The 25569-nt window shown below is 51.9% G+C and overlaps 1 protein-coding gene across 3 annotated transcripts in view; it reads left to right on the top strand.

Moving 5' to 3' along the window:
- Positions 1-23955, top strand: part of ACTN1 (actinin alpha 1) — a 102934-nt gene extending 78979 nt beyond the window's left edge. Inside the window, exons 8-22 of one of the 3 annotated variants that reach the window (XM_049897377.1) lie at positions 228-313; positions 7838-7930; positions 8394-8624; positions 10027-10174; positions 13193-13343; positions 13943-14051; positions 14502-14642; positions 15521-15703; positions 16661-16795; positions 17992-18171; positions 18947-19093; positions 20052-20132; positions 20617-20682; positions 21838-21996; positions 23245-23955. In XM_049897377.1, coding sequence (XP_049753334.1) covers positions 228-313; positions 7838-7930; positions 8394-8624; positions 10027-10174; positions 13193-13343; positions 13943-14051; positions 14502-14642; positions 15521-15703; positions 16661-16795; positions 17992-18171; positions 18947-19093; positions 20052-20132; positions 20617-20682; positions 21838-21996; positions 23245-23403 — 2069 coding nt within the window. In that variant the 3' untranslated portion in view covers positions 23404-23955. The remainder of the gene's footprint in view (positions 1-227; positions 314-7837; positions 7931-8393; positions 8625-10026; positions 10175-13192; positions 13344-13942; positions 14052-14501; positions 14643-15520; positions 15704-16660; positions 16796-17991; positions 18172-18946; positions 19094-20051; positions 20133-20616; positions 20683-21837; positions 21997-23244) is intronic. The other 2 variants (XM_049897376.1, XM_049897375.1) reach the window with 2 other exon arrangements.
- The last annotated feature ends 1614 nt before the right edge of the window (positions 23956-25569 follow it).

Here is a 25569-nt window from a genome sequence, read left to right as displayed (position 1 = left end):
CAGAATGTTTCTTCTTCTGGATTCTCGTTTGCTTCCTGGGGGCATGTTTTAACTTGTTCCTCCAACCCCGTTTCCCTGTTAATGGAAGCTGGCACTGGAGACTGGTTAGATTCAGGCTTGACATGTTGGCAAGAATACTTCATGGTACCCTGAGCTTCTTTATGCCCTGGGTCAGGAGGTGACTCTATGTTCACTAGGTGATTTTAACTCCAGATTTTTCTTGCCAGACATCGTCGGAACCGCCCGACCAGACGAGAAAGCCATCATGACTTATGTGTCTAGCTTCTACCATGCCTTCTCTGGAGCCCAGAAGGTACCTGGGGCCCCCAGCTCCTTCCATACCCAGCACACCTCATGCCGGACCCCAAACCATGCCCTCCACCCCTCCTGCCCGCTCCTCGCCTCTCCCAGTGACAGGTACCTGGATGGTGTGGTCTCTTTGGTAGAGGTAGTCTCTGATCTCATAGTGGCGTGTTGTTCTTCCTTGGCTACTCCCACCCTGATCCTCCACTCTTTCTCTCTTCTTTCTCCACTGTCTTCAAGAAAATCCGGTAAGAGTTCACTTTCTGGAACCCAGATAACTGGCAGTAGCAGGAAGGGCTGCGTGTATGAGATCAGCCAGGGGTGGTCTGAAGGCCGGGAAGATGCAGTGGGCGGCAGCCCCTCGTGCCACCTCTGTTGAAGCTATAGGCTTGACAGGAGCAGGGGTTCCCCTGGGGAGGCAGGTCTGGGTGCGGACACCTTTTCATAGCCCAGGGAGTTGTCTCCTGTCCTCACTTACCTATTTTGCAAAGACTCCCTAAAGCACCCACTTCTCCCGCTGTCGGGCATGTCTTAGCAAACCTGCCCAGGCCCTTTGGGTCCTGGTGCCTTGTCCTTTACCCTGCCTGGGAACCCCCGTGTGGCCACTCTGCATTCTGTGTTCCCCCCTCCCCAGCCATAAGCACAACCCCTTAGAGGGAGGGAGGACTAGAGATGAGGGCAGCAGTGGGACCCCTCCTTCAGTCTTGTTCAGGGGGAGGCCTGAGCTTAAAGTCAGGCTTAGCTCAGGCAGCAGATATGCGCACATGCGCGCACGCATACACACACTCACACACACACACACACACACATACGCACATACTTCCAGCAGGACCCCAGAAGAAGCACAGCCTCCAGGCCACCAGGACTCCAGAGCCTCACGCTTGACCTTTGCTGCCTTGGTCCGTGGGACTATCATGTGCTCATGCAAACTCCCCCTCTGTGTGGAGTCTGAGGACTTGTCTCGAAATGCATGATGGAAGAGCCCCCTCCCACGCCTTGCCCAGCCTTCCTGCTGCTGTCCCAAGCTTTCCTGTCCTGTCTCTTGCCCTGTCTCTGATGGTGCTTATCTCCCCCGCCATTTCTTTCCTTCTGCCATCTCGTCTTTTCTCTTTCTGCTCCTTCCCTTCTTCTCCATCTGTCCGTCTGTCTCGTGTTCCTTGTCTGTCCACCGTGGCTGTTTCGGTTTATTCTGTGCTGCTGCTGCTGCTGCTGCTGCTTACTGGCTCCTCTCAACCTCTTCTCCTTCTCTGTGCAGATGTGTAGGCACGCTAAGGCCGGAGGGGAAGGCCATGTGACCTAATGTTTCATGTCACTGCCACGCCTTCTCGGGTGCGCAGAAGGTGAGCTTTCCCTCGGCCTAGCCCACCCTCCCTGTTGCCCTCTGACCAGCTCCTCCATCCTCCCTGGACACTCCTGAAGGAGCCCCTTGGGGCTGTGGCCCCTGGAGTGGAAGGAAGGATTGGAGAAATCCCCCTCCTCTTGCAGGGGCCAGGGCACTGTCTGAACCTTGGCCAGGACACTTGAAGGTGCCCGAGAGCCCCAGCCCCTGGATGGCCTCCCACGCCTCCATCCCTACTCACTGGGCAGAGTGGGTACCACAACAGGAGAGAAGCTTGTTGTGTCAGCTCCTTCTCTGGGCCCTGAATCAAGAGCCCTTACTCCTAGCAGCACAGCTCTTGGCTCTGCCTCTCGACTGTTCCTTCAGCATCCCAGACCTCTTCATTTCTCTATCCCCTCTTCCTACTTGGGCAAGGCCATCCTTTTGAATTCAGCCAGCAGTCAGGGCAGGAAGAGGGCTTCCTGCCTTCTCCCTAGTGTCCAGGTCAGAGGCTCAGAGCCCTTCCTGAACCTTCACAACCAGGTCTGCTGTGGACAGTTGTCCAGGTTACACACCACACAAGGGTGCCATGATGGAAGGGCACTATTTATACCATTGATATTGAGGATTTAGATATTACTAAAGTTACACTGCAGGTGACAGTAAAAATGTCTTCTAACAAAATCAGTATGACATCTTTCCAATGAAAGTGCCTTAAGGAAGAGTTGCCTTTAAAAAAATTATCCAGAGGCACCATACAGGCTAGGAGCAGTCCTATTCCCTGCCTAGATGGGCACCCAAGACCCTCCTCACCTTCTTTCCAGGGTTCATTGGTGCTGCTTGAGGGCAGGGAGAGCAGTCCCATTGGGAGGCTCCCGCTCATAGGTGTCCTGACTCCCCAGGCTGCCCTTCCCCTTTCAGCCCCCTTTCTCACCTGCCTCCTGCTTCCTCTTTGCCCCACCACCTCTGCTCTCTCTTCATGACCTCTTCCGGCTCCTCTCACCCTCACCTTTTAAGCAGGATGTGAGCAGCATCTACCTACTTGCCTTGGTTGGCCCCCAGCCCTGATAACCTCAGGGTTGCTGCCATGGCCACAGCTGGGCCGAGTTCTCTGCTGTGGTCTTCCCCTCTTTTCGGCTTGCCTTCCTCCTGCTCCTCTTTCTCCCATTCTCCTTCAGGGGTTCTGTCCTGGGCTTCATGCTCGTTGACACCGGCCTTCTCATCTTTGAAACCCTGTCTGTGTGCTGGCTGATGACAGTTCAGAAGAGAGGAAGAGCGAGTGAGTGTGTGTGTGTGTATGTGTGACAACCTGCTTCCCCCCAAATCTCATACTGCCTCCCCCTATACCTTCTTCCCCTCTCCCTCATCCCTGTTGCAACCATTTCATGCTCCTTTTGTCCACTCTCTAGGACAAGGTCACGTAAAGGGGAGAACCAGTTGGGTTTCGGTGGTAGCGGGAGGTTCCCCTCATGTCCTGGGTCAGGGGCCTTACCCAGAGTTGTCCCCAACCACTTCTAAGGCTGTGGGCAACTGCTTAGAGCTAAGCAGGCCAGTGGGAGGGCAGTTCCCGCTTCTCCTTGCAGGGAGGGGGCAGATAGAGGAGGAGGACCCTCCCTGACTCACCCAGATCCTCTTCCAGTCTTGATTGCCTCCATGACAGGGGCCAATGTCGGTAGTCTTCCAAAGCCCTGCCCGGTGCCCTCTGTCCTCTCCACTGTCTTTTTCTTGCCAAGCCTTGGATGAAGGGACCAGAAAGGCAGCAGGGTCTAGTGCATGTACGTGTGTGTGTGTGCACATATGTGTATGCGTGTGCAATATATGCACCCATACCATGTACGGCATACGAGTTGTGTGATTGATTTTCCAACTTCTGTCTAACAGGTTGGTTTTGGTTCCAATTCTTTCTTCACTCCCCATGCCCCTTCCCATGGGGATTGAGAATGGGTTGAGAGCAGCAAGATTTTGTTTATGTGCTTTGTGCCTTGAAGTTCCTGGTCTGTTGGGAACTGTTCTGGGAGACAGCCCTTTCAGGCCTGCGCCTGCTCCAATACAGGTGTTTCTGGATGCCTGTAGGACTAGGTGGTGCTGTTGGCCCCCACTCATTTATTCATCGGTCACTGTAGTCACTACTGTGACTCTTGTAAGGGCCAGGCCTCCTGCTGCGGGAAAGAAACCCCATTCCTGCCCTCAAGGTCCTCATGGTCCATCTGGGTAGATTATTAAAAAAAAAAAAGCCACCAGCAATGACTGCTGTCTAATCGGTGCTTTGATGCCATCTGAACCAAGGAAGGGCAGGGCTGCAGGACACAGGAAGGGTTTTCTTGTGCAGGAGACACTTGGTTTGAGGATTGTGTGGGGTCAGCGAGTGAGGCTGGGAAGGGGGCACACTGTTGTTCAGGAAGGTGGTGACAGTTTGTATGGAACCTTTGTAGGACACGTGACAGGAGGCTGTCCTGGCTCTCGTCCAGGGAGTACCTAAAAGAAAACCTAGTGCCGTCGAGTCGATTCCGACTCGTAGCGACCCTATAGGACATATGTCCAGGGAGTAGTGGAGGGAAATCACTGGAGAGAGGGGCTGAGCTGCCCTGGGAGTCGGTTCCTCTTTGTCTGGGTACCCAGCCCTGCCCACACCCATCCTTGGGACCCAGTTGATCTTTGGTCTGAGACCCCTGCTGATCTGGGGGCCTCATTTGCAGGAACCCAGGGCTGGTTGTTGATTTAGGATGAGCAGAGGACTAGGCAATGGGTAGCTGTGGGAGGAAGGACTTTGCCAATTCTAGCTAGATTTGGGGAAATTTTGACTAAAAATGCCTCCATGGAGCTCTTCATGGCATTCATGTGAATCTGTGGGCGGTGGGTGGCATTTAGCCACATTTAGAAGATTGATATCCTTTCAACTGGGTATGGTCCTCTCTAGACTATACCAGTACCAGGTAAATTGACACTGACTACTGGGGTATCCCTGATGGCGCATTGGTTGAGAGCTATGGCTGCTAATCAAAAGGTTGGCAGCTGAAAATCACCAGCTGCTCCTTGGAAACCCTATAGGGCAGTTTGCTCTGTCCTGTAGGGTCTCTATGAGTCAGAATCAACTCAGTGACAATGGGTTTGATTTGGTTTTGGTTATTAGGGTAACAGTTTGGCTTGGGTTTTGTTTGGAATAGGTAAGTACTCCAGAAATAATAGCCCATAACTTCTTAAACTTGAAACCAAACCTACTTATAACGGTAAAGTTAAAGTCGGTCATACAAAACATGAAAATACAAACAAAGGGGAAAGTTAGCACAAATTTCTAGAAGTCTTTTGCTTTCGTACTTGAAAGCCATCATTTTGCCTTGTTCCTGAGGAATCTTTTCTCAGCCCACTGGTGATCCATCGCTCATGTTACTTTAGCTCACGCGAACTCCGTGGTTATCAGAAAGGTCTGCGTGCTCTGATTCTGCTTGGCTTGGCTTGTGAGCAGCCATCACCTCTTACAGGAATAGCCTGAAGGCAGGACCCTCTGAGGGTTTTAGGGCTTTTCTTCTAAAGTCACTTCAATTTCTGAGTTTCTCCTGGGGGTTGAGCCCTTGCATCTCTAGAACAAATCTCGCTTCTGAACTAAAGCAGTCTCTGCTGTCTCTTTCTGTACTCGGGGGTACTGGCTTGCTGTCTCCTAAACCCCCCTTAGTGCATGGGGTTCTTGTAGCTGTGGGGGAAAAACAGGTTCAAAACCCAGAAAATAGGGAATACTAGGGTAGGCTCAGCTCCTCCATCGAGAGGTCTTGTTCCCTCCCACTCCAGGGGTGACATCTTAGAGGACATCCTGAGCTGCTCTCATTTTACGTCAGGCTGAGGTTGGTGGGTGACTGACCCTTCTTGACAAAGGCACCAGTGTGGAAGTGGGTTTGACTGACCATCACCTAGTTTCAGCAGAGGTTACTGCCTGGGGGAGGAAGTTGGGTAGTGAGAGTAAGGGAGGAGTCATGTTCTGAGGATCCTACCTGTCATTTTTTAGAAAATGTAACCTGGATTCTAGGAACTCTGCTTCCTAAAGGTCTCAGAGGAGCTGGGCTGTCTCACCAACTGAGCTTTCAGAGCAGGCCAGTCGCCTTTTCTAGAGAAAGAACCCCTGCTCCCTGATGCTTATGCTTTATTTCCAAACGTGGATTTCCTGGTGATAATGACCAGTGTTTTCGGTCAGTTTCTCCTTCTGATGAGGGGAATCTGGGAGGGGGCAGGCTGAGACAGGGGCTTGGCAGAGAGACTGGGTCTTTGTAAAAAGTCCCCAGGAGGCCCACTCTGGAATTTCCCCAAGCTTCATCTGAAAGGAACCTCCTTTAGACCTGGGCGGTGCAAACGGTTTACTTGATTGCCAACCTAAAGGCTGGTGGTTCGAACGCGTCCGACAGTGCTGCGGAAGAAAGGCCTGGTGTGCTGCCTCCATTAAGATTATAGTCCAGAAAACCCTATGGAGCAGTTCTACTCTGTAACATAAGGGGTCAGCATGATTTGGAATCCACTCCACAGCAGTGTGTTTGGTTTTGTTTTTTGACCCTGGAGCAGTCTGCAGGGTCTGAGGAATGGATAAAGCCCCCAGGGCACATCTCCTAAAGCCCTAAGAACTCAAACCTGACTCAGTCCACCAATTTGATAAATTGTCAAAGATTAAATTTTATGGCCACGGAGCCCAGGAGATCAAGGTGAATCACGAGGATAACAAGGTTAAGGTGACCTTTTATTTTAAAATTATCGCAGCAGCCGCTTCTTGCCTGCAGTGAGTGGCTACCTAGGATTCTTGGCCACTTGTTAAGCACATTTGGCACCCTGCATCCTTACCTACATGTCAGCACAGAGAGGAGAACACATTGGCCTCCTCCCTGGCCCCGGCCATAACCTCCAAGGGTCACCCCCAGCTACCTTGTGCGGGCACAGAGGACTGGTACCCACCACCCTGCTTGCTGTCTGGGGCCCCTTGTCCTCTGGGACAGGCTCCAGGGGAGGAATTTCCCTCTGCATTGCCTCTTGGAATTCCCTGTGGCTACTCGGTTCTCAGGAAGCATGACAACCAGGAGTCCTGTGTGAGGAGTGGCCGTGGCTTCTGTAGGACAGCGTTGAGTTGGGGGCAAGGGATAAAGGTCTAAGGATGTGCCTCTCCACTTCAGAGGATCCTTGGATCACTTACAGTTCTTCTTGTGGAATCCCAACCCACTCTGACCCCTCACCCTAGGAGACACAGCCTCTTAACTTTGCACTTGAAAGGGCCTTTAAGAGAATCCCAGTGTAATCACTCAAAAGCACATGATTTTTCCTATTTTAAAAGTTCTTTCCTATTTCAAAAGTTCTTCATGAAAGATCACTACTTCCTTCCCAAGTCTAAGCACCTTTGCTCCCAGGAGGTTCTTTCTTATGAGAAGCCTCCATTCCTCTTGTTGCAATTAAACCCTTTTTGTCTTGTTCATCAACCAACTGCGAGGTCCCATCTTTGAGACCTTTGTCCTCTGCAGAGTCACCGTTCTCTGGAGTCCCAGAGTGTTCTGCTGGGGTTTCTGTTGTGTTGCATCCAGTTGCCATTCTGATCCTTTCATTCCTCTCGCTGTTCGGGTATCTGCTTGCCCAGCCTTTGGCCCGATGTGTGTTTAGTGTTCCCAGAGGTGCCCGTGCTGGACTTTGTGGGCCTCCTGCCCGTGCTGGGTTTGATCCTTAGGTCTTGCCCTTAGTGTAGTCCAGGCTTTGTCAGTTTTCTATAAAATGCATCAGGCTTTGGCCAGGAGCCTTGAAAACCCTGCTGGGATACCAAAAGGCCCCACTACTGAGACTTCCAGAATTGAATTTCCACGTCTTCAGGATCCTGACAAATCCAGCCCCTGAGGTCCGAGCTGTGGGACCACCATGCCTCCACTGGACATTCTAGCCTGGACATGAACGTTCTCACCTCTCCATCACGCCTGGGCATTTGAATCAGTCATTGGATTCGTTTCTTCCCATTATGCATGTTGGGCCTCAAACTCAGGCCTTCTGCAGAGGCGCAGTTCAGCCACCATGACCTCTAGCCAGGCTCACCTGACTCATGGGTGGTGAGGAGGAGAGAGGGAGACTCTGTATTCAGAGCCTCAGGAGCTCCCTCCTACCCTCGGGGGAGCTGCGGGGGTGGAGTCGGCCTTGTCAGTGCAGGTGTGTGCTCACGTGCCCTGCTGCTGGGGTGCCTGATCATGACCCTCTGTGTCTTGTTGCCAGGCGGAGACAGCAGCCAACCGCATCTGCAAGGTGTTGGCCGTCAACCAGGAGAACGAACAGCTCATGGAAGATTATGAGAAGCTGGCCAGTGATGTGGGTACCCCTGGGGTTCTCCTGCTCTGGCCCCAGCGAAGCCCTGAGAAAAAAGGGGACCCCAGAGCCTATACCTCCAAACCCATCCTTGAGGGGGCATAGTTCATGATCACAGCCCAGTTAATCCTAGGGTGCTTGGGCTCACCCTGGCTCCACCCCAGAAGGCAACCTCTTGCCTTTGGAGCCAGGGACCCACATTCTAGAATCCTAGAAGATCAGATGGCGAGCACCTTAGGGAACAGTTAGCCCCATCCATTGTATAGATGAGGAAACCGATGCCCAGCCTGTTAGTAGTAGGGACCCAGATACAGAACTAAGGTCTACCTCAGGCAGAGCAGTTGGTTTGAGAGATGTTATTCACGGAGGGAGCACGCTGGAACCTGGCAGGCCTGAGGCTGGTAGTTGGGAAAGGGTGTGCTGTCACCAGGAGAGACCCCTCGCAGCATTCTCTCGCTCTCCCCAGCTGCTGGAGTGGATCCGCCGCACCATCCCGTGGCTGGAGAACCGGGTGCCTGAGAACACCATGCAGGCCATGCAGCAGAAGCTGGAGGACTTCCGTGACTACCGGCGCCTGCACAAGCCGCCCAAGGTGCAGGAGAAGTGCCAGCTGGAAATCAACTTCAACACGCTGCAGACCAAGCTGCGGCTCAGCAACCGGCCTGCTTTCATGCCCTCCGAGGGCAGGATGGTCTCGGTGAGCACCAGTGGGGGGAGCCCCGGCCCACTGGGCCCCCATCCTAGATACCTCCATCCCTGAGCAGCTCCTGGTCATGGCTAAATGCAGCATCATGGGTTGGAGGGGTTTCCTGTAGCCACATACACCACTCTGGAAATCATTTCTCCTAAGCCCTGTGGAAAGTTGATTCACCCCTTCCCCCCTTTCCAGATTTCCACCCAGGCTTGAGCCCAGACTGCTCAGCAATGTGGGGCAGCCCCGAGCCCCACTCTTCCCAGGCCACTCAGGGTCAGGCTTGCCTTCTAGACCCCTGCCCCCAGTCATCTTTGTAACAAAAATGCCTCTTGACACAAATGGCACAGTTCACTAGCAATAAAGAAATTTTTGGTTTCCGTAGAACTTTGTTTTAAGCACTTTAAAAATATCCTTTTATTAGTTTAAACAATAAGTTTTTTTGTAGCATATTTCAAAGATACAAATGGGCAAAATGTAGAAAATGAATTTACAGAAATTATCCATTATCCTACTATCTAGCATCAACCTGGTGGTGCAGTGGTTCAGCTGCTTAGCAAAAGGTCTGCAGTTCCGCTCCACCAGCTGCTCCTCGGGAAGCCTATTGAGGCGGTTCCACTTTGTCCTATAAGGTCGCCGTGAGTTGGAATCAACTCAGTGGCAACGGATTTGGGTTTGGTTTTTTTGTTTAGTCTTTCTATGTAAATGTTAATTAAGGGAATCCTAAAGTATGTCTTACATAATAAACAGCTTTTTTCTTTTAACCTAATGTTAATTATGACCAGCTTTCCATGTTATTAAACAGTCTTCCTTTATGTTATTTATCCCCCTTCACCGGGTCCTCAGGACCTGGGGAGAAATTTTTTGAACCTGTAAAGATGGGGAAGAGAGTTAGTGAATTCACCAGGCGAGAGCTTGTCTTTAGCATGAAGAGTAATGGGAACGCGTGGGCATAGGAGGCCAGGAGTAGACAAGAATGGGGCAAAATGTGCAAACAGCATTGGAAGGAGGCAGGATCCCAGGGGGATATTTATCTTAAGGGGAAATAAAAAGGCCTTTGATGTCGGGCATGCAGTTTAGAAAACTGCAGTCCTTCCACAGGTCCCAGGGCTGAATCAGTAGCTAGCTTTAAGGTGGCCAGAACTGCTGCTAGCCAGAGGGTGCTCTGTGCAAATTAGGAAAAGGGCCTCCTCATTCAGGCAGATGCAGCTTGGTGCCAGGGTACATGGTGGGGGCGCTCAGGGAAATGCCAGTGTGAGCTGGAAGGTGGGGTGGGGCTGGGGTGGACATGGCGGGGATGGGGAAAGGGTTCCTCCCGGGAGGCATGGAGCAGCTGTGGGGATTTCAGGGACCAGGTGTGGCTGGGACCCCAGCCAGGCCCTGACCCTGTTGCCTTCTGTCCACACAGGACATTAACAACGCCTGGGGCTGCCTGGAGCAGGCAGAGAAGGGCTATGAGGAGTGGATGCTGAACGAGATCCGGAGGCTGGAGCGGCTCGACCACCTGGCAGAGAAGTTCCGGCAGAAGGCCTCCATCCACGAGATCTGGACGGATGGTAAGGCCAGCCCAGCCTCCTGCCTCCCTGAGCCGTCTGGCTGTCTTACTCCCTCAGCCCAGTAGCCCGCCACAACTCCTCTTCTCTTGCTTTTTATTTTGTATTATCTCTTATTCTGGAACATTAGGCAAGTTCCTTAGCCTTTTGGTTGTCTTGGTTTTCTCATCTGCACAGTGGGGATGATAATAGTGTCTACCTCATAGAGTTATGAGAGTGAAATGAGCTAATATGTATGAAGCACTGAGAAGAGATCTTGGCCTAGTACAACGCTAAGTATTCCTTGCTCTTGTCTCAGTAATTATTTCTTACTCCCCTGAGTCACTGAGCCTGGAATTTGAATCCTGATTCTGCCACTTAGATCAAACCAGTTGCTGTCCTGTCAGCTCCAACTCATGGCAACCCTCATGTGTGACAGAGTAGAACTGTGCTTCATTGAGTTTTCAGTGCCTCTGAGTGGACTCGAACCTCTAGCCTTTCAGTTAGCAGCCCAGTGCGTTAAATGTTTACACCACCCAGGGACTCCCTACTACTTCGAAGCAGCGTAAATTTGGATGAGTGACTGAACCTCTGGGCCTCAGTGTCCTCTTCTGTAAAACGTAGATGATAGTGGTGCCCTCGCAGGGCTGTCGTGAACTTTAAATATCTTAAGTGTCTTTATACTTAGCACAGTGCCTGGCACATGGAATGCATTCAGTAAGTGGTAGCTCTCTTGATGTTTTTCCCTCTTCCTGTTTCTAGGCCTCCAATTACAGGGAGCCGGAGCCCTTGCCTTAACATATTTGTGTACCCGTTACTTCAGCCTTGAGGCACCTGGGCCATGCCTGGTGTCTGGGCCAGTGTCGGAGAAAACAATGGGCTGCTTCTTTCCTAGTTCCCTGCCAACCATGTCAGCTGGAGCCCTTGGGACAGACCCCACTGGCCAGTGCAGCTCAGTGCTCTGAGACTCCCCCATTCTGCCCTGCTTGGTGTTCCTCAGACCCTAGGCTGGAGATGAGTAGGGAGGACCACACCCTATGGTCATGAGTAGCCTTTGGGAGTGGCTTGGCTTGGTCAGGGATAGGAGGAGTGCACTTGACTTGGCTAAGGGATGTTGGGCTGAGCTCCCCATCGTAAGTACGTATGCTGGGCTTTGTACTCAGTGAAATGAGGCTGTGCCCCTCTATTGCACATGTATGAAGTTACTTACCTAGGCATGGCAGTGCAGAGTGGAAGTGGAAATTGCACTGACTCCCACATATACTTCTATCATATCCTCTCTGGGGCCGGGAAACAGCTCACAGCCAAGGAACAGAGCATGGATTGGCCCCATCCACTAACCAGCCACCCACAAGGATGTGAGATGGGCTGGCATGCTGGCAGCATGCATTGGCACAACCTTTGGGGAGAGCACTTTAGCTGTATGTGCTCCTGCCTGGGTAATACAGATGGTTAACACACTTGGCTATTACTGAAAGGCTGGAGGTTTGAATCTAACCAGAAGCACCTCAGAAGAAAAGTCTGGCAACCTACTTCTGAAAAATCAGCCATTGGAAACCCTATGGAGCACAGCTCTACTCTGAAACATGGGGGGTTGCCATGAGTCAGAGGTGATTCAATGACAACTAGTTTATTCATGCCTAATGATTTTCTTGCTCGCTAAACTGGAATATTCCAGTTTTCGAGATTGTGTGAAGAATAACCCTAAACATGGAGGAAATTCATGCATGAAGCAGTTTGTGGTGAGATAACTACAGATGTGCAAACCAAGGGACCGAAACGCCCCGTGGTAGGGCAGCGAATGGTTAAATCAGTGAGAGTGCAGCCACTCGATGGGGCATCACACAGCCATAAGGCTGGTACATACGAAGGCCACAGAGCCCAAGCAGAAATTCAGATGATGTGCTATTAAATGTTTTAAGTGCAGGAAGCGTAGTTTGTATCTACCCTATGGTTTAACCGTGCCAGCATGCATAGAAGGAAAGACTGAAAAGAGTAGATAAGTAGGCTTGTCTGTATTTTTTTTTCCCCTTCTTTTTCTAAACTTATTATAAGGTCACGGTGTGATTCTGATTTAAAGAAAAAAAAGTAGAGGGCAGAAAGATCGGGATACAGCCCTCAGCCTAGAAGCCCAGCCTTTGCTTACTGAAATAGGCTGAGGGTCTCTGTGTAAACACAGACGGTGGGATAGGAGCAAGGCTTGGCCAGCGCCTGTCCTATTCCGGTTGTGTCACAAGGCAGGAGCATCTAGCAGTCCTGGGTGGCTGCTTTTCATCTCCACTCTCCTCATGTGGAAACAGATAGCCAAGAAATGCAAGACCTGGCCCTACCCCAAGGAGAGAGTACAGTGTACTTGCTGGACACTTGTAGATTGAGTACAGGATGAGATGGACACACTGACCACCCTAGAGTAATAGCGGGGAGAGGTCCCTGCAGGGCTGCCTGGAGCCAGTGACGATAGCTGGAGAAATTCTAAAGACAGAGTTTCCCGAGGTGCTTGGCTTATTTTTTTCCTGGTTGTACCACAAGACATAGATCATTGTGTTTCTCGTCTTTTATAAATCAATGTTACGCCCTACATGTTCCCCCATACTCCTGTGTAGCCTTCATACTCAAAGGAGCCCTGGTGATGCAATGATTAAGTGCTCAGCTGCTAACCAAAAGGTCGGCAGTTTGAACCCAGCAGTGGCTCCATGGGAGAAAAGACCTGGTCACCTGCTCCTGTAAAGATTATAGCCTAGGAAGCCCTAGGGGGCAGTTCACCTCTGTCCTGTAGGGTCACTATGAGTTGGAATTGACTCGACAACTTCATACTTCATGCTTAACCACTTTTAATGACCCTGTAAATGCCCTTTCAAGGATGAGTGACTTTCCTGATTACTCCCCATAGTGGGATGTTCCTGCTACATGCCTGCTTCTCACACTGCAGATAATTCCCCATTGGACAACTCCTTGGGATGAGGTGTCATGGAAGTGGAGCTCCTGGGGCCCTGAGGGGTGGGTGGGCCCCTGCTCAGCATGTGCCCCTCTCTCTGAACCCAGGCAAAGAGGCCATGCTGCGGCAGAAGGACTATGAGACAGCCACCCTTTCGGAGATCAAGGCCCTGCTCAAGAAGCACGAGGCCTTTGAGAGCGACCTGGCAGCCCACCAGGACCGTGTGGAGCAGATTGCCGCCATCGCGCAGGAGCTCAAGTAGGCCCACCCCTGACCCAATCACTGTCACTCCTGTTTTCCTAGCAAGGGGCTGGGGCACGACTTTCTTAGCTGGTGTGGGAGTTGGGGGGTGTGGCTGTTAAAAGTGAGGAGAGTGGGTCCACCCAGGTACCCAGGCATGAAGGGAGTCAGTACAGAAGACAAAGCATGTCCCCTACAGTGAAGATAAGGGTCGCCTCCTGGCAAGGAATGAGCCGGGGACTACTCTCTCCCTATCACAGGCCTTGGATCCTTATCTGTAGATAGTGCAGGACCGGAAGACCACCAAGGCTTGGTTCTGAGCTCTGAGCTTCTCACAGGGCCTTGGCAGTACCCTGCCATTGGGCATTGGGTCAAGGTTGGTGTTATCTCCAGCCATAGCTGGGAGGGATACCTTGGAGAGGAGGACTGTTAGCCTTTGGTCCCCTCCCTGCTGGTCTCCTGAAAGCCAAAGTGGTGCTGGGGAGGAGGGAAGCCTTAATGGAGGGAGCATATGGGCCACTCCAATACCACTAGCACCCCCTACCCTGGAGAGAGGGAGAGCAGGCCATGGAGTTAACCTGGTCCATCTGACTCTTACTTATCTCTTCTCTCCCCAGTGAGCTGGACTATTACGATTCACCTAGTGTCAATGCCCGTTGCCAAAAGATCTGTGACCAGTGGGACAATCTGGGGGCCCTGACTCAGAAGCGGAGGGAAGCTCTGGAGGTAAGGGTCCTAGAGGGAGATCTAGGCCTGCCCACCAGCAGCATAAGCACCGTTTTTGGCTTCTTGCTTTGGGTTAAGAGACTTCATTGGATTCCCTGGACCTTCCCCAGCCCTGGTCTAACTGGAAGATTCCCAATGGCCCCGGGTTTGGACTTTGCCCTCATGGAGCTGCCCCCCTGTTGCAGTCACCATATCTTATCCTCCTGGTCCAGAGGAGGATAGCCCTGCTCTAGCCCTTTGAGAACTTCCCTCTTTTACAAACCAGACTCTGCAGGGCGAGGTCAGGATCCATGCTCCAGAAAGAGGCTGCTTTTTCTGTCTGACTTAGTCCAGTGCTTCTAGACCTGGGCCCCTGGGGCTCGCCAAGAAGATCTTGAGGCTACCGGGTAGGGAATTCTGGATATGACCCGGCTAAACTCTGCCCCTCTTCACCCTGCATGACACTCCCAGCGGACAGAGAAACTGCTGGAGACCATTGACCAGCTGTACTTGGAGTATGCCAAGCGGGCCGCGCCCTTCAACAACTGGATGGAGGGCGCCATGGAGGACCTGCAGGATACCTTCATCGTCCACACCATCGAGGAGATCCAGGTGGGCCACAGCCCCACTGTGCGGATGGCTCCCATAGCTGCCTCCTGGGGGCCCGGGCTCCAGCTGAAAGAGGGAAGCAGGACCAGGGCCCATGATCTGTAGACTGCACCTCCTCAGGCCCGACCCTGGAGAGTAGGAGACTGAGGAATAGTGTCCCAAGGATCTTATAGTTTTGAAAACTTTTCATTTGATTTATTTTGACTCGGAAATTACGCGCATGATATAAAACCCAAATATAAAAAGGATTACGATAAGGTCTCCTTCCTACCATTTGCTCTCTAGCCCCCAGCCCCCCTCTCCAGAGACAAGCAGTATGACCAGACATTCTCTGTATATTCAAGCAAATACATTTGCTAACATGCTCTCCTGTTTTTATATAAACAGGAGCTTATATACTGTATCCTGATCCTTGATTTCTAATTTATTGAAATTATCTTAGAGCTTAGTTCATATCCACAAACAGCTTCCTCATTCTCTTGAACAGCTGCAAAGTATTAGATTTAAAATGTTTTACCAAGAGCTAAGGAGGCCTTGTTGGGGGAGGTCACCTGGGGAGCGGACTTCTGGGGCATCCTTTGCTCCTAATTTGTCTGTGGGGTGACTAATGCCCCAGAATGGTTGCTGCCACTTTCACCAGCCCTGAGGGTGAAACTGTTGCTTTGATGGCTCTGCATTCACCTCCCTGCAGCCAGCGCTGCCACCTGGTTATCAGGCACGAGAGTCCTTGATTGATGCCGCTAGTCTCCTAGTTGTCATGGGCTCGGGCATCCGGTGGCCCTTCCACCCACCTCTAGGGTTCCCTGTGCTCATCCTGCCCAAAGGTGGCACCAGTCACTCTGAGTGAATGTGCCTCTCCTGCATCCCCCATCTCTGCCCAGGGACTGACCACAGCCCACGAGCAGTTCAAAGCCACCCTCCCCGATGCTGACAAGGAGCGCCTGTCCATCCTGGGCATCCACAATGAGGTGTCCAAGATCGTCCAGACCTACCACGTCAACATGGCAGGCACCAACCCCTACACAACCATCACGCCTCAGGAGATCAATGGCAAATGGGACAACGTGAGTTGAAGGGCTGGGTGGGTCATGGGCTGAGCCATTTTAAGTTTCAGAAAGACAGAGGTTTGTGTCTTTTTTTTTCCCCATTGATTTTCATCAATTCCACTTTTTCCATTGTCACTGTGTGTATTGGTTTTCTAGGGCTGCCGTAACAAAGGCACCACAAACTGGTGGCCTAAACAACAGAAATTTACTCCCACAATTCTGGAGGCCATAAGAAGTCTAGAATCAAGGTGTCAGCAGGGCCACGTTCTCTGGAGGCTCTAGGGGAGAATCCTTCCCTAGCTTCTGGTGGTCTCAGACACTCCTTGGCTTGTGGCATCATGAGTCCAGTCTATACCTCTGTTTTCACATGGCTGTCTTCCCTCTGTGTCTCTCTCTCTTGGACTCTTCTCCTTTCATAAGGATGTTGTTAGGTGCTATTGAGTCGGTTCTGACTCATAGCAACCCTGTGTACAACAGAATGAAACACTGACTGGTCAGTCCTGTGCCATCCTCGCAATTGTTATGCTTCAGCCCATTGTTGCAGCCACTGTGTTAGTCCATATCATTGAGGGTCTTCCTCTTTTTCACTGACCCTGTAATTTACCAAGCATGATGTCCTTCTCTGGGAACTGATTCCTCCTGATAACATATCCAAAGTATGTGAGATGTGGTCTCGCCATCCTTGCTTCTAAGGAGCATTCTGGTTATACTATAAGGATATTAGCCATACTGGATTAGGGCCCATTTTACTAATTTAACTAATTATATCTGCAGAGATACTGTTTCCAAATAAGGTCACATGCACAGGTACTGGGGGTTAGGATTTGAACTTATCTTTTGGAAATACAAATCAATCCATAATGCACAGGCCAGCATTTTCACTCCAGTTCCGTTACTGACCAACCTCTTCCTCTGTTCTGAAACATGAGTCAGATGGCCAGCCCGTCCCCAGTGTTCCATGTTGTTCTGCCCCAGGTGCGGCAACTGGTGCCGCGGAGGGACCAGGCCCTGACAGAGGAGCATGCCCGCCAGCAGCACAACGAGAGGCTACGCAAGCAGTTTGGGGCCCAGGCCAACGTCATAGGGCCCTGGATCCAGACCAAGATGGAGGTGGGTTTGGTCACGGGAGGCAAGACTAAGGGTTTCTCACCCCTTCCAGGAGCTATCCCAGCCAGCCAGACTTACCTTGTCTCCTCCTGGGCAGGATGAATGGAAGAGTGTGGGTTCTAAGCCCACCGCTGTTCTCCTACCCCTCAGAGGGGTGTGGAGGCCTGTGCAGTGAAACCTGATTTGGGAGCAAGGGCACCACTAAAGAGCCACACAAGAAATTCCCACAGGAGATCAGCTCCTGGGATGACTGACCAGGTCTCCCTTTCCTCCAATACAGCTCCTCCTGAGCAGTGAATTTCCAGGAGGATGATCTTCCCAGAAAGAGAACCAGAGCTTGGTCGAGCCTAGAATTTTGTGCTCGGCTGTGTGGATTAGATAATGGGGTGCTGTAGAAGATCAGGGAAGTGACACCACTTGGGCAAAGGTGTGGCCTCTGAGCCCCTTGAGGGCAGAGACCATGTCAAGTTCACATTCGTGTCCACCATTCATCCTACCACCTGCTTAGCACATTGTGCAGCCTAGATGCTCAGGAAATATTTGCTGGGTTGAACTGGGTAGCTAGAAAATGCTTTCACACCAAGGCTTGTTTACATGGGTGAATGAGAAATGGGGATTAGGCCTGGTCTGTTGAGATGGGTGGGACTTAGGTGGATCAAGGCAAGCATCCCAGGAGGCAGAGCAGCAGGAGCAGGAACACGGCCCCTGGACTGACCTAGGTTTGTTGAAGCTGTGAGGAACCTGGCTCAGCAGACACAGAGGCTTCCTGAGATGATAGGCAGTGGTTGGAAACGAGGTCTGGGAAGGGGATTTGAATGGCAAGCAAGGGAGTGAACATTTAGGTTAGCGGTCACCTCCGTTCTCTGACTGAACCTTAACCTTGCATCCCCTTCTTGAGGTTGACAGATACCTACCTGAGAGATTGTATTTCATCCCATGATGACATTGCTTGTTGTACACCTTTCTGATGCTCTTTCCATACCAAGGTCACAGACATGGCCTTGCCCTTTGTGAGCACCATGCTAAATGTGTCCTGCTCCAGATGTACTAATTACAAATCATGGGTTCCCTAGGGCTGGGGTGGGGACCAAGAATTATCTGATGGGTTAATCCATGACCTTAGGGATCCCAGCCTCCATCCCAGGGGCATGGAGTTGAGGGGAGGGGTTTGACAAGGTACTTCCTCCTCGGATGAGCAGGAGATTGGGAGGATCTCCATCGAGATGCATGGGACCCTGGAGGATCAGCTCAGCCACCTGCGGCAGTACGAGAAGAGCATCGTCAACTACAAGCCAAAGATCGACCAGCTGGAGGGTGACCACCAGCTCATCCAGGAGGCGCTCATCTTTGACAACAAGCACACCAACTACACCATGGAGGTGGGTGAGGCTAGCCCTGCTTCTCCAGGGCGGGAACCTGGTGTGCTCTCCTGCTTTCCTCTTCTGGGTGGGTCCCCATCTTCTAAGGAAACTGGTTACAGTAGGAAGATAAACTCTCACTTTGGGGTCAAGGGATTGCGCAGTTCTCTTCACCATTCAACCTCTGAGTCTTCAATCTTCGGTGCCTTTTATAATTTCCCAAGGAGCTTGGTGAGAATGCAGATTTCCAGGTCTATCCCCAGAATTTGGTTCACTAGGTCTGGGATGGGGCTCGGGAATCTAAATTTTTAACAAGTACCCCTTGGGATTCTGATGGTGATGGTCTCCAAACACTGGCTTAGACATCTGCTTTCTGAAGTGACTGCTTGTTTTGACCGTGAAGGAGTGTATATGTTTGGGGCGGGGGGGGTGGTGCAGGGTGGGTGTTGTGGAGTTGGGTGTTCCGGAAATCACCCTTTAATCTTCTGTGTGTGCTTTCGTCTGTGTGTGTGTCCTTTCATCTCTCCTGCAACCACTTCCACTTCTGAGCAACCCCTCTGCCATTCCTGGCCTCTTTGCTCCCCCAGACAGGCTTTCACCACCTTACTTCCCCTTACTTCCCCCTTCTTCATCCAGGGTCCTCTCTCCCAGAAGCCTGTCTTCGTCCTGGTTCCCCTGCCCTCTAGTGACACTGAATCCAGACAGAATTGCTTTGGCCATTTCTATGGTCAGGGGAAGGGTATGCTGGGGCCCAGGATTGGGCCGCTTTTGCTAATACGTCCCTTACCACCCCCAGCACATCCGTGTGGGCTGGGAGCAGCTCCTCACCACCATCGCCAGGACCATCAATGAGGTGGAGAACCAGATCCTGACCCGGGACGCCAAGGGCATCAGCCAGGAGCAGATGAATGAGTTCCGGGCCTCCTTTAACCACTTTGACCGGGTGAGAGTCCCACCCCCCACACTTGCTTAGAGCCACCCAGCCCTTGCCCCAGGGCCCTGGAGGGCACTGCCCCCTGGAGGGATGGTGCCCAGGGCTTGGGCTGACATGCTGGGGCAAGAGAAGAGGAGGAAGGAGGGGCCACCCCCAGCCTGCTGTGGCTCACTGCAGGCGTGTGAGGCTGTCCATGGAAAGCCCGTCCACCCTGTGGTCTCATAAGCTTTCCCAGAGTACTGCTCATATCACAGTGGAGAGAGGCCCTGGGCCCTTGACCCTTGCTCTTCTACCATGAGCAATCAACCCTGGGCAGTTCACTAACAGCCTGAAGTAAAGGCCTACTGCCCACTGGCTGTGAGGCTTATCCCAGCCTTGCCCTCAGGGGCTGTGTAAGTCGCCAGAGGAGTAGGAGGCTCCCTTTTGGATCCTCTGCACTAGGGATATCTGTCCTGGGTTCTCATCCCAGCTGAGACAGGCCGGGCTTTAAGTGGGCTGTTCCCTCCTGGGTCCTGGGGAGTGGGGGCAGCCAGGAGGATTGGGAGCATGGGGTCAGGGGGGCTGTCCACCACTCTGCCTGCTTCACTGCCCTCCAGGCACCTGGGGTGGTGGGAGGAAGGTTATGAAGCCCCCAGGGAACCCAGGGTCAGGCCTAGGGGTGGGCTGGGGCACTTCTCGGGGAGCTTCTCACCGTCATGGCTCCCGTGTTCCCCTCTGGCCCCGCTCTTGGAGCAGGGCTTCACGTACCAGGGCAAGAGCCCCTCTCTGGAACCTCCTCCATGTGTCTAACGTGTGCACTTTTATTTCCCCTCCTCCCCCACCCCTCCACCCTCACCCTGTCCATCCGCATGACTTTGTGTGTCCCCCACACACGCCCCCTCCGCTTGGGGCATGGCCCTCCCCCACCCCTCACGGCTCCACCTCCCTGGCACCGCATGGCTCGCTGCCTGGCGCACCGCCGCCCCAGGATCACTCCGGCACGCTGGGTCCCGAGGAGTTCAAAGCCTGCCTCATCAGCTTGGGTTATGATATTGGCAACGACCCCCAGGTACTCGACTCCTGCATGGAGCACGCTCAGGGGAGGCATCTGGGGCGAGAAGTAACTTGTGTCTCTCCTTTTTCTCTTCTCTCTCTGTCTGGATCTCCCTGTCCCCCCTTTCCTGTGGGCCACGGGGCCTCGTCCTCTCCTGCTGTCCCTGCCTGCCCCGTCGGGCTCCTCCTCTTACTACTTACTCTGACCTCCGACCTCTGCCCTCGGTGTCTCTCGTGGGAACATCCTTGGGGCCCACGTTCCTCTCGCCTCGTCGCTCTCCATCCTGTGGACGGACTTTTGCATCTTTGTCCTCCTCCTTCCTGTGGACGTTTCCCTGGATACGTATTTGCATCTATTCACTCTCTGTTCCTTTCCCCTTCCTGGTACCCAAACCATCACCCTGTCCTCCCCCTGGCTGTCTGCCCTGTCTTCCTGGGCCGGCCCTTTCTCTTCCCGCCTTTCTGACCCTCCTTGTGTCTTGGTGCCACTGTCCCCACAGAAGAAGACAGGCATGATGGACACGGATGATTTCCGCGCCTGCCTTATCTCCATGGGTTACAACATGGTAATGTAAACCCCGCCTCTGCCTGCTGGCCTCGGCCCCCCCAATAAGGGGCTGCCAGCTGGCTGGAGAGGTCAAGTCCTGGCCAGGGCAGGCTGGAGGCCCTCAGGCAAGGGGCTGCCCTCCCAGAGGAGCCTCAAGTTTCCAGTCCTTGGAGAAGCGGTACCCTGAAGGCTGGGCCTGGCCAGGGGGCCTCTATGTGTCCCTGGCTTCCTGCCTCAGCCTCTGTGCTGGTTTGTCTTCTGGTACTGTGGAGACTAAGGCTTTTCACTCACACTGTGGATACATGGGCTGGCCCTTAGGCTGGTGGGAAGGACTGGTGTTTTGGATATTCTGGGTTTGGGATTGGCTGTTTCATCTCACATGAGGCACAGAAATTTCTGCCTCCATCCTGGTGATGGCCCCGGCCAGGCCGGCTGCCCCTCTGCCAGTGCCCCAGCCCCAGACACCACCCCAGCCTTCTCAGTCTGCCCTCCCCTTGTGCAGGCCAAGGCTTCTGCGCAGAGCAGGGCTTAGCTGGGAAGTCGGTTGACTCCTGGGCCATGGGGTAAAGTCAGAGCCTACAGGCTGCCTGGCACAGGGTCAAGGACACAGGTGATAGACGTCAATCTGGAGTAAATCCCAACGGCTCCATCACCAGCTTGTGGCTTCCAATGAGGTGAGGGGAGCCCCGTAAGACTGTTGCAAGGGTGAACAAAGAAAGTTACGTAAAGTGCTGAGTCGCATGCCTGGCACATAGAAAATCAGTGCAGTGGTGAAAGTGTGGAGTCTGCCCAAGTCTAAGAATTAGCTCAATCTTTACTGGCCATATGGCTTTGGCAAGTTACTTAACCTCTCTGGGCCTCAGATTTCTCATCTATAAAGTGGAAATAATAAGATAGCTACCTCATATAGTTGTGAGGATAAAGTGAATTAAAATATATTATTACTATTACCAGCATCATCATTGCTCCAAGGAGAACGCAGGCATGGGAAGCCCTGAGCTGGGTGTTGTATGTACTCACCCTCAGGACAGTGTGGTTTAGTTGGGCCATGCTGTGCCCTCCTATTCCAGCCACAGGCTATTCTGAGCCTCCAGGGACTTCAGGCCCATATGAGATATTCCCAGCAGGCCATAGCCAAAAGGCTGACAGGCCTGGGGCTGGCTGTTCCCTCCAGGGAGAGGCAGAGTTTGCCCGCATCATGAGCATCGTGGATCCCAACCGTCTGGGGGTAGTGACATTCCAGGCCTTCATCGACTTTATGTCCCGCGAGACGGCTGACACAGACACAGCAGACCAGGTCATGGCTTCCTTCAAGATCCTGGCCGGGGACAAGGTGGGTTTGCTATGCTGGGGTGGCAGGCACTAGCTGGATCCTGACCTGGAGGGGAGAGGATGAAGCTGGGACAAGAGCACCCCAACCCCCTCTTCTTCCTGGGTCCTGTTGGGCACCTCACTGCTGCCCACCTCTACCTATTTCTTTAACGCTTTGGGCCCAGCTAGGCTGTTACGACACAATATTAGCTCAAGCATGTCCCTTGCCAGGGGCACTGCATGTCAATGAGGGACTCCTTCAAGTATCTAGTGATGAAATGACGGGTGGTGGAGGGAGGTAGAGCAGGCCGGGGTATATGGTTGAGAGATGGAGCGGCCATGGGGGAACCCCTCAGACTTCACCCTTACCTCAACCTAGGGCTCAGGCACGGAGTGTAGGTGAGGAGCAGGATGAGGAATATGGGAAGTATGTCTCATTTTTCTACCCTGAGCGGCAGCCAACTTTGAATTTCCAAATCTCCCAAGTACCGCGTGCAATGCCCCACCTGTCAGTGGAAATGTGAGAGGGGTGCAGAGGAGCTGTCTCTATGGAAGCCAGAGGCCCAGTTCAGGACTTGACCATCTGAGATTACCATTGGTGGACCTGGATGTCACTCAAAACCACCACCCTCTCTAGCCGAGGGATTGAAGGGATCTGTAGGAGCCACAGGATCCCTCTAATACAGAAAAGGCTCAAGGAGCATCCAGGGGAAATTGAGGACAGGAATCAGTAGTTTCATCCGAGGAGTGCCAGTTACAGCCCGTGGTTACTGCAGACTAGTACGTGATAACACGAGAGATTAGAGGTGTAGTTAAAACAAAACAAAACAAAAACCCCAAACCCGTTGCCGTCAAGCACAACTCATAGTGGAACCCTATAGGACAGGGCAGAACTGCCAGGAGCCCCTGGTGGATTAGAACTGCCGACCTTTTGGTTAGCAGCTGTAGCTCTTTAAACTACTATGCCGCCCCATCGAATTAGCTTGGAGAGAGGCTGAAGTAGGTATTGACGTGGAAAAAAAAAAATGCAGTGATTAAAAATATATGTATATAAGCAAAAAAAGAAAAAACTTCCAGATGTACAAGTGTACAAGGACCTGTTGCCATCAAGTCGATTCCGACTACAGAACTGCCCCACAGGGTTTCCAAGGAGTAGGGGCTGGACCTTCTAACGTACAAGGACCGGGCCAAAGCGGGGACCAGGTGTCGTTAAGTAAGGGTTGCGGCCGCTCTGCTTTTCACGGCCACCCTGATCCTGCTCTCTCCGCAGAACTACATCACTGTGGATGAACTGCGCCGCGAGCTGCCGCCGGACCAGGCCGAGTACTGCATAGCGCGAATGGCCCCGTACACCGGCCCAGACGCCGTGCCAGGTGCTCTGGACTACATGTCCTTCTCCACGGCGCTGTACGGCGAGAGTGACCTCTAACCCACCCCTTCCGGGCCGGCCGCCCTTACCCCCTACGCCGCGCGCACCCCTCCCTGTGCCTCCGCTTCCCCCCTCCCGCCTGGGTTCGATTCTGCTCTCAGCTCTGAAAGGGGCGAGCTGGGACCCACGTGGCATCAAGCCTTCCTGCCCGCGAAGTGACAGTTTACAAAATTATTTTCTGCAAAAAAGAAAAAAAAAAAGTTACGTTAAAAAAAGTTAAAAAGCCACATATTTTATTATAGAAAAAGTATTTTTTTCTCCACCAGACTTAAGTGGAAAAGAGGAAAAATTAACTATTTGCACCGAAATGTTTTGTTGTGACATAGGAAAATAACTAAGCACAATGTTACGTTCCATCCTTTTATTGACTTTTTTTTTTCCATCTGTTCCATCTGCTGTATTCATTTCTCCAATCTCGTGTCCACCTTGGTGTGGGAGTGGGGGGTGGGGGTGGGGGATGATCTTGTCAGAAGGCACATTGGTGCATGTGTGTTTGCTAGCTCACTTGTCCATGAAAATATTTTATGATATTAAAGAAAATCTTTTGAAATGGCTGTTTTTTAAGGAAGAGAATTTATGTGGCTTGTCTTTTCATTTTTAAGTCCAGAAGTATGATTAACCTCTTAATCAGTGCACACATTTTTTAAAAAAATTAATATTACGTATTAAAAAATGAGGACAAAGTTGGAGAGTATGGGCAACTTTGATATTGCTTGGCACAAACAATATTAAAACAACAACTTCCTGTGACAACTCCTGGCTTGCTCCTTGCTTACTGTTTTCCAGAGTCAAGGTTGGTGTGGTGCACCTTTTCCCACCCTTAATATATGTTTGACCTTGACACAGTCAAGTTTACATTTCAGTTTCTTCATTTTAAAAAGGAAAGGGTTTCCTCCCGGGGCTCCTGTGAATTGACAGTAAGGTCATGGATGTGTAAGGGGTTCCTTGATCATGAACCCCACAACTGCAAGTAGCTCTGTGACATCTTCATGCCTCCCCCATTTTTTTTGTCTCAGGGGACAGAGTCAGTTGCCTCGGTAAGAGTTGTCTTGCTCCTTGCTGCTCCAGATGTGGTCCCACAGACAGTAGCTGTCCACCATCACCTGAAGGCTTACTGGAAACGCAGACTCAGGCTGTACCACAAACTTACCAAATCAGAACCTGCATTTTAGCAGGATCCCCAGTGATCTTGTTAAAAGAAGCACTCACCAGTTGCCGTTGAGTCGATTTGTACTCACAGCAACCCACGTGTCAGAATAAAACTGCTCTGTAGGGTTTTCAGTGGCTGGTTTTTCAGAAGTACATTGCCAGGCCTTTCTCCTGAGGCACCTCTGAGTGGACATGAACCTCCAGCCTTTCAGCTAGCAGCCAAGTGTGTTAACCATTGCACCACCCAGGGCTCCAGAAGAAGCACAAACTTCTCCCATTCTTTTTCCTTAACAGTTCCTCCTCCCTGAGCATGTCTTTTACTCAGAGTACGAGACAATGAAGATTTATTAACAGCTCTGTGGGCTGCAGAAATGCAATTTAGCAACCGAAACCATAGATCTGTGTTCAAGTCATGGCTGTGCCTAGGAGTTAAACAACTTGGTATAGCAGTTGTGAGGAATCGGGTCTAGAGACAGACTGCCGGAGTTCACATCCATGACTGCAGTTGCCAAGATGGGTAAACTCTGTGCATTGCCGTTTCCTTATTTATTAAATGTTGCTAATAGTTGTGAAGTCAGTGCTATAACACATAAAAAATAGAGCTCATAAAACATTGGTACATGGAAACGTTAGCGCTCGTCAATATTAATTTAAGTTTTAAGAAATTCAGGTGGGGGATCTCCTAAATACAGGAGAATCTTTGACATGATACATCTCTCTCAGTGAAGCGGGGGCTAAGACTAAACGAGAACCTACTGAGCTGGAGCCAAAGGTGACAGTCTTCAGTGTGAGGTCTTATGTAGGGATTAGTTCAGTGAATCTCTATAACACCTGGTGCCCTGGGAAAGAGGGTCTAGGGAGGTGGACTGCTGGGGAAAAGGGCATGAAGAAAGAGGTGGGCATTTGCTTTGGAAACATTCCTATAGGTTTCACTACTGCCTGGTAAAAAGTTCAGTAAGTGCTCGACTTGGGCCTGCTGTGGCTAAAGCTCGGTGGAGCAAGGCCGGAGCCTGCTTC

The sequence above is a fragment of the Elephas maximus genome, chromosome 10 (assembly GCF_024166365.1).
Source record: "Elephas maximus indicus isolate mEleMax1 chromosome 10, mEleMax1 primary haplotype, whole genome shotgun sequence".
Lineage (NCBI taxonomy): Eukaryota > Metazoa > Chordata > Mammalia > Proboscidea > Elephantidae > Elephas > Elephas maximus.
This window is presented reverse-complemented; position numbering and strand designations above follow the sequence as displayed.